The sequence below is a fragment of the Eulemur rufifrons genome, chromosome 29 (assembly GCF_041146395.1).
Source record: "Eulemur rufifrons isolate Redbay chromosome 29, OSU_ERuf_1, whole genome shotgun sequence".
Taxonomy (NCBI): Eukaryota; Metazoa; Chordata; class Mammalia; order Primates; family Lemuridae; genus Eulemur; species Eulemur rufifrons.
The window spans coordinates 93,748,347-93,763,697 of NC_091011.1; the positions used below are offsets into that span (position 1 = coordinate 93,748,347).

Here is a 15,351-nt window from a genome sequence, read left to right on the forward strand (position 1 = left end):
ATCTACACTTTCATGGGGAAAAAGAAACACCATGTATAAGTTAAAAGATACAAACTGAAAGGATATAGTTGTAACATTTATAACAAAGAGTTAAAGCCTAAGATATTGTTATCAATCGTTAAGAAATATATCCTCTTCCCCCAACCCCCTGCAAAAAGCACAGGACATGAAGAAATCATTTTAAAAAAAGAAAAGAGAAAACATAAAAATTATTCAACTCACAGTATTTGAAGCAATGCAAATTAAAACAGTGAACTTTTTTGTCTCAGTCAATTGGATTGGCATAAACTCAAAAGGATACTGACCAGTATTAGAATTGGTGAGGAGAAGGTGGTAATCTCATACCCTACTGGTGAAATATAAATTAGTAAACTCTTCCTCTTCCAGAGGAAGATATATTTCAAATGCTTTAAAATGTAAGATGCCTTTGAACCCAGCACTTACACCTAAAAAGTATAATTAACTAATTCTAATAAATCAATTCTAAGAAAAAAGCTGGAAAAGTGTACAAAGGTTTTTATAAAGATTATGTCATATAAAATGAAAGTTGGAAAAAGCTTAAAAGTCCAATGGTAGTGGAATAGCAAAAAAAAATGATAGTGCATTCACAGAATGAAATACAGATACTAAACAAGATGTTCTAGTTGTACATTGATTGATTAGAAAATATTTCATAATGTATTAAGTGCAAAAAGCAAGTTTCAAAACCATGTATATATTATGCACTCAGTTCTTCCTTTGTTTTATTTTTTACACATATGTATGTTTATAAATAAAAGTAGAAAAGACTATTCCCTAAAATCAGAAGTAGTTACATCTGGGTGGCATTATGGTTTCTCTTTTGTATTTTGCTTGTCAGTATGTTCCTGGTTTCCACATGAAAAACTATGACATTGGTAATCAGGCAGAAGGAGAGGAGGAGATCTAAAAACAGTGATTTAAAAATTGCAGCATCTTTTGATAGGATATAATTGTCTTAATTGACTATTGATAAAACTTTAAATCACTGGGCATTTATTTAATAAAAGGCCCTTTGGAAAGCATGAACAAAAGCCACAGTGGCTAAAATGATAGAAGCCAAATTGAAATTCTAACAAACCAAGAGTGACTAATGGGTCGAAATTCTTCCAAATCAGGCAAAGGCCCTAATTCTCTTCTGCACAGAGGTATGAAGTCTACCTCACAAGGAGGTAAAAAAAAAAAATTGGAAATCCTTCAAATGGGATTGTTTTTAATAACGTCTTTTGCCATCTACTATCTCATAGCTTTGATCAAAAATGGCATTGGACTCTCTTCAGTTAATCCTCTATTGAAAAATTTTATTAAAAAAAAACCAAGATATTCACTGAAGAATCATCAGTTCAAATCAAGATACCACCCAAGGAGAGAACCTCACGGCTTGGGTTTATCAAGACCATAGAGCAATTCATTTGCCATTTCACTGATGAGAATTTACGGGCACAGGCCGATGCTAATCCATCCCTGCCTCTAAAGCCTTTGTCTACCAGTATTGTCTGATGAGTCTACTGGTGTGTACCCTTTCCTCAGGATAGTAGAGTTAAGTGACCAGAACCAGTCACCGGCCCACCAGTCTTACCCAAACTCCAACAAACCTATTGACTACTCCATTTTTAAAGACATCCAAATCTATATCCCAGAAACACATACATCTGTGGGGCCCCTGACGCAAAAGTTCTGGTCTGTATTAGACAGTCAACACAGAACAGAGTTTAAGACCGTAGGCTCTAGAACAAGACAGATCTGATACAGTTTCCACTCAAGAGCTGTGAGTCTTCGAGTAAACTTGTTAACTTCTCTAAGTCTCAGTTTTCTCATCTGAACAATGGGGATGATGAAAATAATACCTGTGTGGACAGCTTGTTGTGAGGATCAGGTGAATAACATGTATTAGGTGCTTAGTACCTAGCACATAGCCCTCAATAAAAGAGCAACTTGGGTTTTATTTTTAATGGCAGTATCTTTTTCTCTAAATCTTCATCAGATATTTCTTTCAATAATTTTACCTATTCATTTTAGATCAGTTTCCAGAAAAGTTGTTACGCTAAGATACAGACATGTATATACATTTGAATTCCTCCTTTTTTATACCAACTGTTTAAAAAAAAAAAAAAAGCATAGCTAAGGCTATTACAGACACAATTAAATCCACTTGCAATATAATGCTTCAATGAATCTTTCTATGAAATTTGTTAGGAATATTTTAATATTTTCATGCTCATGAACCTCAGTCTAAGTCTATAACTTACTCCTAAAATCACAATAAACATGCTCATTGTGCCATATGTCTTGCAATGACATTTAGACAAAAAACAATGCAATCTGAACTAACCTAGTAATAAATATGGTGTAGCCGACTTCTGTGTAAAATTGTCAATTCCAACTTCTAGCTACCCCAGACAAGAAGCCCTGGACACCCTTAACATGAACTTCAAAGCAAAGCATTTCGTGAGACAAGAACCAAGATGTACAATTGCATTTCAAATGGATTTATGCCTTCTAACTAATCGACTAGTTAACCATGCTAATATATTCATGTCTCTCTGCCGTTTTATATTTCTTCCAATAGACAATGCTATAGAACTGAATGTTGTGAGATTAAAGAGCAGAGAACCTAGAGATTTCTATAAACCTCTTTTCTATAGGAAGCCAGATTAGACTTCCAAAACTGCTTATGTAACTTTTGTGTACCTCCAAACATTTTATTTCTGTAGCAGATGTATTGCTTCTCAGAAGACAGCCTCTTTTAATTAGGTATTATAGCCTGAGGGGGAAAAGCTTCAAGCTTTTCTATTTAGACAGGACCAACTTGAAAGTGACAACTCTAGATGCACTAAGCAGCCCCGTCTCCTACCACGATTGATCAAAACACCATGAATGAAACAGAGGCAATAGCAGAGTTTATTCCATCTGAATTTCATGCTTTCTGTCATTCCCAGGTGGCGCTGGGGGCCAGCAAGGCTTCCTGGGATGCATCCGTTCCCTGCGGATGAATGGAGTGACACTCGACCTGGAGGAAAGAGCAAAGGTCACATCCGGGTTCATATCCGGATGTTCGGGTCACTGCACCAGCTACGGAACGAACTGTGAAAATGGAGGCAAATGCATAGAGAAGTACCACGGTTATTCCTGCGATTGCTCCAATACGGCATACGATGGAACATTTTGCAACAAAGGTAAGGCAGAACCAGTTTCCAGAGCCATTTTGCACATCTTTTGAAGCCCAGATCTTCTATTGAATGATTTTTCAGCTCATAAACAAGGTATATTATTCTAAGGTTAAGGTGATCAGAATTTTTCTCCCACCTTAGGGAGGAAGTTTCTAAATTATTCCCTAATCATTTTTGTTTGATAAGAGAAGTTTTGAGTGTGGTGCAGAATTTCCCCCAGATTTTAGCAAATTATTCACTGACTGAAATATCACAAAGCAAACGGCCTCATCACTTATTTTGTAAGTGACAAAATAAGTGGCCTCTGAAAGGGGACTCAAGCCTGACCCTCCACATCAGGATCTCCAAACGATGGATTGATCAATTGGTTGCTGCAGTGAATCAGCCAGTGCAGCCCAGTGTCTTGACGGCCCCCACGCCGCCACAGGTGCTAAGTAAGGGACCGGATTCCAGCTGTACCCGCAAGAAAGCTCCTTTGGTCAGTCTTTGTCACTGTCATCATTATTACTCTTCCTCAGGATGCCTTTATGAGTGGCTCTCAGCCTAAGCTTAACTGCAGAAATATCGAAATACCTCATCTCATTGGTCAGCTTAGAGCATCTGTTAGTACTGTGTTAATCACTGTCTGTGACTTAATTTCCCATATATAAATAAGCGGGATGAAGAGAGGAGAAGCTGGCATTTTTCCTAAGCTACAATTGAAATGCATGTGAATCACTCTTCTCTTTCTAATGAATGTATAGCGTTTGGGTGAAATTTTCTGTAAATGGTTGGTGCATCTCTTAACAAGAAGCTTTACATAAGTAGCCTATTTGCACTCTCATGAATACATGGAGGTTGTTTATGCTGGCATTATTCACACAAGATGCTGCACACAGAAGGAGGAATTGTTCCATAACATTCTCTGTACATCCAGGCTACTGTCTGGCAGTGCTATAATATGAGCATACAAATTAGGGCAGGCAGGGTTTGAAGAATGAGCATGAGACAACAACAAAGGTGGAAAGGAATACCATTGCTGAATAATACCACAGCACATTAACACTGCTGTTACAGGGCATTTTTCTGCTCAGAACAATAGGGTTCCATGATTTGCCCGTGGCACACAATGGAAGGGGCTTGCAGAACACATTAATTTTGCACTTGTAGGAATGACAGTCTTGCAATTACCATTTATTGTGCTTGATGCTAATTTAATGTAGTCATTTCCTCGCCAAAGTAATGTCTGAATGCAATCAAGCAAGCACTAATGCCTGAGAGATTCCTCTACGTAAGTACCAATTTAAAGAAAATCACGATCCCCTTATTTTTGGAGGGTTAGGTTAAACACAGTACTCACACCAAACCTCTGGAGGTTAATAGGCAACATTCATGAATAGAAAGGCAGGAATGTATCTCCTTCAGTTTAGCCAACGTTGGAAATCAAGTTAAATGAGGCCTGTGTGTTTCCTTTGACGTTATTCCAAAGCGTTTACACAAAAGACATCCAAATATTTCCTTTATATCAGTTTAGTAGGATTAGTATACATTTGATTTAATTAGTGGCTTTAATCAAAAAAAAATTAAAACTAAAGACTGCAAAACATATTTGGAAAGTACTTGTGAGCATCCTTCTGAGTCAAGTATCTTCTTGGCTTGGGAGAATGACAGAGATGCTGGTTTGGAGGGTCACGCGACCATCCACAAGGGCTATATCTGTGCAGAAACAAGCTCCTTCATGTACCCAGAGGACGGTCCCTGTGAGCCTCCAGCCCGGTGCGTCCTCTGCTCTGGGCCTCACCCCCACCCGGCCCCAGGTAGCCTGGTGCCTGCACAGCGGTTCCCATGACACCCCCTCACACTGGCGCTGCAGCCAACCAGCTCAGCCTCTGGGACGAGTAGCCACATGAATTGGCCAAAGAAAGCGCTCTGTGAAAGCCCTTCTGGGGCCTTCCTTTGATAGTTTAGGCCTATGCTTGTGGGGGTGGAAAAATGTTCACAGTACTTTTGCTAAGTGAATGAAGCAAGTCACAACCTACCACACATAGCCTGGTTACATGTTTATACAAAATCAAAAACACAGACAGAGGTAAGGCAAATAAACTGTGGGAATGCACACCAAAATATTAACACTGGTTATTTTTTGCAGTAGGATAGAATACCTGTATTTCTAAATTTCTTTTTTGCTTAGCTGTAGTTTTCTAATCTTCACACAATGATATATTGCCTCTAACTTCATCGCTTTTTTCTTCTTCTTTGGAAAAGCAATAGTAGGAGGCAGAGTTCTTACCCCAAGTATTTGAGCACTAACTATGTTGGGTCAGAAAATACCTAGCTATTCGCTAGACATTATTGTACCATCTAGTTATACTATCTGAAATGGAGCAGCAGGTCAGGTGAAAATTGCATGTAGTCACCTTACCCCTGAAAATCCAGCTCTCAATTCATGTAACAGAACCTATTTTTCCACAAGCATCCAAAGCAGTCCCCCTGCACATGGGCACTGGAGCAAGAGCTGCCTCGGTGGGGTCAGGTTGCTTGAAAATAAAAACCTCGAGACACTTGTATCGACTGAGCCACGTGAGAGGCTCACACTAGGACAGGCTTTGGACTCAACACAGCCCAGCGGGACAGGTCAGCCAGGTCTCTCCCCGCATGGGATTGGCCCATTCAGGAGAACGGTGGGCAAATAGCCCACACTATTCGAATTCTCTCGGTTTTTCTCTCCCTCTCCCCCTTCCTGTTCCTCCTCCTCCTCCTCCTCCCTGTCCCTCTGCCCTGAGCACATTCTTTATGTCTACACCCATCTCCACGTCAGTCTCCATCCCTGTTTCTCTCGCTCCACATTCCAGACCCACGTTCCCTAGCTCCCTTTCTTTTGCCTGAGCACACAGTTGAGTCTGTAAGTCAAATTACCACACTCTGCCGCTGCCCTGGACGCAGGAAGACAGGCCTGGACTCAAGCAGGTCAGCAGTGACGACTCTTCTGCTCTGTAGATGATGCATCTAGAGCCGGTATCCCAGCAAAATCCACAGAGTCAAGCAACTCCTGCCTGCCGTCCTCTAACCTCTCATCAAACACGGCTTCCAGTGCCTTTTTCAAGTGGACCCATAAAGATTTGACCACCCGTTAAAGTGTTAGCTCACCAGGGCTGTTTTGCATCTTAAACAGGAGTGCGGACAGGGGAACATTTCATGTTTTGGAGACAGCACAAGGGCATTCTGGAAACCCCACCATTTGACCAGATAGGCCGTCCCTTCATCTGTCTACGGATAACTGTGCAGTGTCCCATCTTCCCAGGATCTTCACCAACCAGCAGCAATTTGACTCAGCTGGGACAGGTCCGTCCCATGGCAGATTCCCGGGCAGCCCATTGGCTGAGCCTGTGGATACGACTAGGAGCAGAGGGTCACCCCAGCCTGCGCAGAAGGCTTAACTGAGGGTCTGTCATCCCCCGGAGTGCTGGGGACCAAGTGGATGGTTGCTTGGTCATGCCAAAGATAGTTTTCTCTAAAAATATTCCTTCTTACGTAGTCAAGCTCCAAAACGCTCAAGAATTTTTTGATTATCAATGTCATTTTTATTACTAACCAGAAATTAGAAACATAGTTCACTATGTTTAAGCATGCTCTCCCTGAGTCTTCCCTTGTTTTAAGCAAGAGGGAAAATATTAATCATAGACCCAGAGTGGCTAAAGAAATTTCTATGTTTCATTTTTGTGGTTTAATGCTATAGTGGGCTGAATAGTGTCCCCCTAAAATTCACGTTCACCTAAAACTTCAGAACATGACCTTGTGTGGAAATAAGGTCTTTGCAGATGTAGCTAAGGTGAGGTCATGCTAGATTAGGGTGGGCCCTAAATCCAGTGCGTGTTTCCTTGTAAGAAGAGGAGACACCCAGACAAACAGGAAAGAGCCGTGTGGCGACGGAGGCAGAGGTGGGAGTTTCGCTGCCACAGAGCAAGGAACACCTGAGGCCACCAGAGGCCAGAAGAGGCAAAGACGGATTCCTCCCCTAGAGTCTTGGAAGAAGCGCGGCCCTGCTGCCATCTTGATTTCTGACTTCTGGCCTCCAGAACTGTGAGAGAATAAACTCCCATTGTTTTAAGCCACCCAGTTTGTGGTACTTTGTTATGGAAGCCCTAGGAAAGTAAGACAAGGTGCTAATAAAAATCTGTAGTCTTTTTAATATTTCTGCTCTTACCAACGATAACAGTTGACATTTGTTGAGAACTTACTATGTGCGAGGCAGTGTGCTGAGCTCTCTAATTGCCTTAGCATCAATTAATCCTCGCCACAGCCTGGTCAGAGAGTTGCTATTCTTATTATCTCCGTTTTGTAGAGAAGGAAACGGAAACACAAATCGGTGCAGTATTAATAACTTGCCCCAAGGTTCACCTACTAGTAACTGGCAAGACTCCCTTTCCTTTAATTTTATATCAACTAAAATCACAGCCCCTAGTCTTAAAGCTTTTTGTGATTGAATAAAAAATTAGAATGTTATTGGATGCAGAATTTATCATAAGAAAAAATAGGATATAAGATCTGAACGGGGACTCTCTCTTTTTTGCCACGTTTAGGGGTCAGGCATATTCATTCCTTCACTGACTCATTGAACAGACATTCACTGAGCACCTCATGTGCCCAGAAGCCTTGAATATGTAGTTGAGTCTGACTCCTCTGAAATTTTCAAAACATTCCAATGGTTTATAGATATGAAATCTGGAAAGCCTAGAACTGATGACAGCAATGTGTGCGAATCAGATATCACCAAGGCTGCTGAAAACAGTTCTTCATTATGACCCTTCCCCCAGCCAAGTTTAGCAAGAACTTATCATCAAGAGGCACAAAAATAGCCCCAAATTCACTTATCTGCATTTTTTTTCCTATAAAATTTTTATGTTCCTCTGCCAAACTAGAAATGCAGTTGAAAAATACTTGTCTTTAAACACTCTGAAACTATTTTCTGAGTTTAGAGAGTTCTGTTTTCTTCCCAAGCATTTATTTGTGTGTTGCTTAAAGTCTAAAACTTGCAGAACCAGGGTCACAGAACAGCTGAGCCACTATGGACGGTTCAGTCACTGCAGTGTCACTGTCATTTACAGTCACGCAAACACAGGCCGCCTTCTCTGTGGTCCAGCTAAGTCTCCTCCTCTCCCTGTGAGTATTGTGACGTTGACTAATATTTTTTGATCTGTATTATTAATGTGGTAGAAGAAATTATTTATGGCCAATTCAAGTCCCAACCTAGAAAATGATGATGGCATTAGATGTGAGTTTGAATCCCTCTTCCTCACTTACCTGCTGTGTAACCTTGGGAAAATCGTCACTTAGCGTCATCTTCAGGGATTCGTAATACCTACCTCTCGAGACCACTGTGAAATCACGTGGAATAATATGAACACTCTTCCCGGTGGAGAACCCGGCACATATCAGCCCAACAGCAAACGTCACTTTTCATGCTCAGCACCTCTTCCCGTTTTTGTTTGTGTTTTTGTTCTTCCTTTAAATCATGTCATCCTTTCCGCCTCTAAAAGCCTCACACATCAAGTGCCTCACTGGCATCATTTCAACCATCCCTGAGTACTAGGTTATCATTGCGGTACTCCAGGAGCAATGGCAATGTCATAAGATATTATCTCTACTTAATTTTGATCACAGTATAGTATTCTGAAGGTAAAATGAAGGCTCCAAAACCTAAGCCCTGCTGGACTGAAGAACATGCAGAGATTCTGGAAGATGTAATTGGAAACAACACCCATTGCATCCCAGGGGTCACGTCAAGTAGTGTGATTTCTGCTGCAGAGTGTCCATCCCTGTCAAGAGCCAAGCTGGGTCACCTTGGCAACTCCTGCATCCCTCCCTGACACAAAGCCCATCAGGAGATAACACTGGAGAGGTTCTGGACTCCTTTTTGCTAGCAGGAGACCTCAGACTCAAGTCCAGGTTAAACCTCTAGGGAAAGGAGGATTGTCCATCCTGGTACGTTTCATGTTGGATGAAGACTGCACACACTCTGCTCCACAGCTCCACGTGTACATCTGGGACCAGAGTCAACCCACGGCCCACCCTTTGAGCAGATTGGAAGCCTTTTAGAGAAAATTGATGAATACAGAATATAAACAAGTAGGGGAGAAAAAGAAGAGAAATACTGGAGTTATGCATCTTAGAATCACGTCCCTATATGAAACCAATTAAGTTGTTGGTGGCAATGGCCATTGTTTCTCAGGTCTACCTGCCCAGTCTTAATAATCCCAGCTAGGAGGACAGTTTCACACCAGTGGGAGGAGATACTTCTCACAGCCTTCTTTTTCATTTCCAGTTGGAACCGGAGGTTTGATAGATTTAGAATATGGCCCAAAGGAACAAGAATAGAATCCTTTTCCTTTCTTTCTTGGAGTGTTGTTTAAGAAGGGAAAATATCCCTTCTCTCTTAATAGGTGTTTTAAATCTTCAAGCCTTAGGATATAACTTAAAAGTATCATGGTAACTGTGATGGTTATGTTTGGGTGTCAACTTGACTAAATTAATGAATACCTAGAAACCTGGTGAAACATCATCTCTGGGTGTGTCTGTGCGGGTGTTTCCAGGGGAGATTAGCACGTGATTCTGCGTGGACAAGGTGGAGAAGAGCGGCTCTTGATGTGGGCAGGCACCATCCAATCACCTGGGGGCAAGTGAAAAAAAACGGAGAATAGGCGAAAGTGTCTATCTCTCTGCGGGAGCTGGGATACAATCTTCCTCTCCTGTTTTTGGACGACAATTCCGGGCTCCCTGGCCTTTGGACTGCAGGACTTACACCAATTCCCCTATCACACCCCCTGCTCTCAGGCCTTTGGCCTCAAACTGAGAGTTACACCATCGGCTTCCCTGGTTCTGAGGCTTTCAGACTTGGACTGAGCCACACTACCGACATCCCAGGGTCCCCAGCTTGCAGATGGCCTGTCACAGGACTTCTCAGCCCTCATAATCACGTGGGCCAATTCCCCTAATAAGTCTGTATCCTATTGGTTCTGTCTCTCTGGAGAACCCTGACTAATACAGAAACACATGAAGATAATCTACTTAAACGCTTTAAAAAAAAAAAGGAAAGATGCAAAGAGAAAAAAGTAAGAAAATACTATAGATAAAAGTATATATATGGATAAAAGTCCACAAATACTTATAGACAAAAGAAAATATTTTTGACTTGATTCCAAAAAGTCAAAGCTGCAGACATAGCAGACAAATTTAAGTGACTTCATTGCAAAATTTGGTGGTGGTAAAATAACATTCCTCCTAGCCTGGGCTTCTCTTTGGGGTCCCAGATATTAGGGAACGCCTGGCCAATTAACTTTCCCACAGGAAGGGATTTAAAACTTAAATGGGTAAAAAGCCAGTCCTTTGTAAAACTTTCTAAATGTAATAGAGGACAATGTGTTTGGACTTTACTTTGGTTGTAGGATAAGTAACATTTTGTTCAAGTTTGTGCCATTATCTAATCCCCACCAGTTTGGGGATATAACTGATTTTTTTCCCTGTATGTTTTATTTGTGTGTGTTGTTGAGTGTTTTTATTTCCCATGCTTCAGCAACGATCAGAACTCTAAATAACGTGAAGTTTACAACAATAACACTCTTTATCTTTTCCCACATATTAGCTCCTTGACTTCAGCTGAAACTCTATAGATTTCTTTTCTTTCGTAAGCCTAAAAGGAACCAGTCTGATAAATTGTCCTAAGAGTTTTGCTTTTAAATTGCTCAAGTTCTCGGCTCCCCTGCAAGCAGGTCCATTCACCAATGTCCACGTTGCCTTGAGTACTTCATTACATCGATGGGCCGTGACGACCTGCCTCTGACACACAATTTCTTCACGCCCGTTTTCTGGGCTCATCATTTAGCTCTGGCCTTAGCGATTGGGCTCATTCTGGGCATCCCTTGGCTGGAGGAAATTTACTTTCTTAAATGATCAAGTCTGGGGGTTTTGAACTGACTTCTCAAATCTCTGTAATCTGGTAGCTTGCCCATCTTATAGACCAGCCTGCTTTGGACTCATTCAAATATTTTCACTTCTGTCAATTCCAATCGATTGCCATGGATGATTTAGATCAGTGGGCGTTCTACTTTTTTTCTAGCTAAAACCAAACCTAAGCAAACGGAAATTATCAGAACTGTGTTCTCTGAGCCCTCCTTTGCTTGGCATCTTAAATGTATTATCTTCATGTTCTCATGAGGACTGGGCACAGGATGTAGTGAAATGTTTAACTTGGCCTAATAATATCAGCTGAGTCTTCCAACGTATGAGTTTATTAGTATAAGGTAGATTCTAAAGTATTCAAGGTCTATAAGGCAAAGATTCTCAAATCAATTGAATTATTGGCACTAAAATTTAATATACCTACGTTCTGTGTGAATGAAGCAAGATCAAGTGCCTTGATCACTAATAATAAGTTTATTACTTCGTATACACTGGGCATAGTGAAGCATGGGATGCTCCCAACAGCCTGCTCTGTGAGAGGCAGGGGACTGCCAGGATGCATGAGACGAATCCCAGAGTGAAGTGGATGGGACAGACCCAACTGCAACCCAAGGGATGGCCGCCAGAGGGCGGAGTGAGACCTGCACATGGACAACCACTCCCAAGGTTCTAACGGGAGGACTGGTTTCAAAGTGCCGTCCAAGGGTAGCATTGGCTGATAGCGGTGGGTCGCACCTAATTCTGAGGGCAGAAGACCCTTTGAAAAACATTTATCAAGGAAGAATCTCAAGTCTAAAGATTCAAGAAGCCCTATGAACCTCATACATGACAAAAATTAAAAAAAAAAAAAAAACATTGAAAGATATATCAAGACCCAAAGACAAAATTTGTAAAACTTGCCAATTTTTTACAGATTGTCCTTGAAATGATACCATTGATATTTTCAGGAAATATGTATTTGCTTTTAATATTACAAAATTGGATTGCTTTAGAAAATTAATAGTGGGCAAGATATTTTAGGTTTTAGATCAGTTTAACTCTTTTTCAATTTATACTCCACCAGCCAATAATATTTTGTGAAGCTTTCCCTTCATTAGTTTCTAATATGAAAATGATAGGGCATTTGTCTCATTTTCCAAAGATACCCTTTAAAGATGCCACTTCAAAGATAGAGCAACAAATTGATATGTAAATATTAATAACAGATCATTTTTGCTTTTTGTTAAAGGAGGTCTTCTAAGAACTTCTCTTTATTAGCTTAAACATTACGAAATTTTATTTCAGTATTCTGAAGTTCAGGCTTAACTAATGCAAATCTGCTTCCTTTAGACGTGCACAAATGACTTAGCATTCATCCACTCCAGTGGCAGGTTTCGCTTCTTGTGTTTCTCCCCAGGGAGTTGGGTCAAGTACGGCTTTGAGAAGAGATCCCAAATTCTAGCCCATATATGAATCGTTCTCTCAGCAATCCTCACAGGCACCAAAATATTCTTTCAGATCTTCTATTCCTTTCCACCCTATCTCTATGACCAGAAACACAACCAACACTATTCTAAATTAATTTTGTTTTTTTAAAAAAGAGAGAGAAAGTTGTCCTTTTTGAGTGTATCCCAGTTAAAGAGAGACGCAAATAGAGCAAGAATAACTTGAATTCCAGTTTCAGCATTATTGAAAACAAAAGTGAACCATCATATAACTATCTTGGCATTCTCTTTATAAATTGCATTAATTATATAAAATTCATTATTCACAGAAGTGAGGATCAAGTAAGCTGATGTATGTGAAAGTGCTCTGAAAAACATTAATGTTATAAAACGCAAACTCTTTTTTTTTTTTTTTTTTTTTTTTGAGACGGAGTCTCGCTTTGTTGCCCAGGCGAGAGTGAGTGCCATGGCGTCAGCCTAGCTCACAGCAACCTCAAACTCCTGGGCTCAAGCAATCCTCTTGCCTCAGCCTCCCGAGTAGCTGGGACTACAGGCATGCGCCACCATGCCCGGCTAATTTTTTCTATATATATTTTTAGTTGGCCAGATAATTTCTTTCTATTTTTAGTAGAGACGGGGGTCTCGCTCTTGCTCAGGCTGGTCTCGAACTCCTGAGCTCAAACAATCCGCCCGCCTCGGCCTCCCAGAGTGCTAGGATTACAGGCATGAGCCACCATGCCCAGCCAACGCAAACTCTTAGTGAGATTATTAATCACTGAGTCAGAGGTCCTGGAGTTGAGAGTCTCTTTAGTGAGAGTCCTGCAAAGTATAACACATCGTCATCTAAAAGCCACCAGGAAATCTTGCACAGAACTTTTCTATCCACATTGGTAGTGTTGCCGTAACTGGGAGCAAACAGCTATACCCTTCCTCCTGTTTACATGAGTGCTTACCCACGTGTCTGTAGGCAGTGAGGTGCATTATCCGCGAGCTCAGAGATCACAAAGTCCAGCAAGACTGCAGGCCCCAGAGCTGTGCTGTTTGATGGCGTGCACTGCTGTACCTGTGGTCCCTCCAGCACACGGATGCCATGGCCCTGATTGCATTCCCGTCTCTATCATGGAATTGTCACGAATCATTTGGCCTGGAAGGAACATCATTAAAGCAGAAAGCACACTTGAGATTAAATAAGAATGAACTCTTGAGATTATAATTGAGATCTTTAGCGAATAATACTGATTCCTTGAATATCTCAGAGAGTTTCAGAAAATACAAAGTGACTGCTTTATTTAAGAAAGCTCATCCACAATTTTCCTATTATCCCAAATGATTAACAGTCTCTCTGCATCCTCTGCCCCATTACTAAGGATGACAACTCCAGTTCAGGTTAATGAATCCAGATTTTTTTCCTGTCTAAGCTAAATGTAACCCAAATATTTGCACAGGCCCATTGCTAGTCACCACTTAGTTTTCAGAATCAGAGATTAATGTGACTATAGGTAAAACGCTTTCTAAAGATTTACTGTCGAAGTAATCTAATTTAATTCCCTTTTATATAGGTCTATTTTAGCCTGTTGACTTTGATATTTCCTTAATAAATGTCTCTTATAAAGGTATCTTGTAAATTCAGTTAAAAATATAAATTAAGTCATGTAAATCAAATTGAAACAGTAGACCAAGTTATGAATTTCAACAAGTATATAGTCCCCCTCCTCTAGTAACTAACTTAAAATCTTATCTTCTATGGCTTAGTACAACATCCTCCTGAATCATCAGCCACATGTGGTTATTACAGTACTTAATAACTTATTTAAAAATACCGGGAACTATTTCAAAAAGTTTTATTTCTATTACTATAATGAATTTATGGTTATTCAGACTTTCAGCTTTTGCCCTAACATTTAAATGTTATTGAGTAACTTATTGCAATACTTCTTCAATTACCTTAAATGGTTAAGGGTTCGCGAAGCTCTTTTTGTCGCAAAATCAAAGTATCTCACGGTTGACAAGGATAGTACATACTTTCATATTCAGCTGACATTGTATGCAACACATAAAAATGCTGGGCACCGAACTAAGTACATTCACATAATCTTACCTTATTTTATCACCAGAGTAACTTTAAGACATAGATATTATCACTTCTATTTTGAAAATGAAGAAACTGAGACTTCTAGAGGTTAAGTGTATTATCCGAAATCACATTGCTAGTAAACGGCAGACTGGGATCTTGTCCAATTTGTCCTCTTTCCATCAGATCGCCCTGATGACTGAGGGTGGGCCTAAGTCCCAAAAGTTCAGAATAAGTTTCCCTGTTTCCTTGCCTTTCTTTCTAATCTGAGTGGCTGAGCAAGGAAACACACACTCTCTCACTAGAAAGACGGAGCCAGATGTGTGGGGCCCGTCAGCTTCTCACTATGAGCTCAGATAACAAGAGATTTCTTTGAGATTTTTAGGGCACCACCCACACACCATATCCATGGTTTTGTGTTAATAGTGGGGAAGACCTCTCTCCCCAAATATATGAGGAGAGCAATAAAACAAGAGACAGGGAGGGTCTGACCAAATAAACTCTTCTGACCTGAGAGGCCGCTTCAGATTGCTTTATAACAAAGAAGGTGATTCGCAGGGTAAACACAGGCCGTGCCCCGTGAGTTTTCTTATTGATGAAATCCATGCTTTGAATGACTGATGGGTGGCCACTGAAGGATGGCAGTCTCTGTTCCAGTCTGGGGACGGCGCTATGTGTGATGAGCTTCTGATGATTGCAATTCAAAAATCCAAACAAAACATGGAAGCAATCA

General features: G+C 40.7%; 1 protein-coding gene across 1 annotated transcript in view; it reads left to right on the plus strand.

Annotated features, from left to right (window-relative positions):
• Positions 1–15,351, plus strand: part of CNTNAP2 (contactin associated protein 2) — a 1,217,706-nt gene that overhangs the window by 1,032,420 nt on the left and 169,935 nt on the right. The window contains exon 18 of the mRNA XM_069461685.1: positions 2,958–3,194. Within this exon, the coding sequence (XP_069317786.1) occupies positions 2,958–3,194 (237 nt within the window). The remainder of the gene's footprint in view (positions 1–2,957; positions 3,195–15,351) is intronic.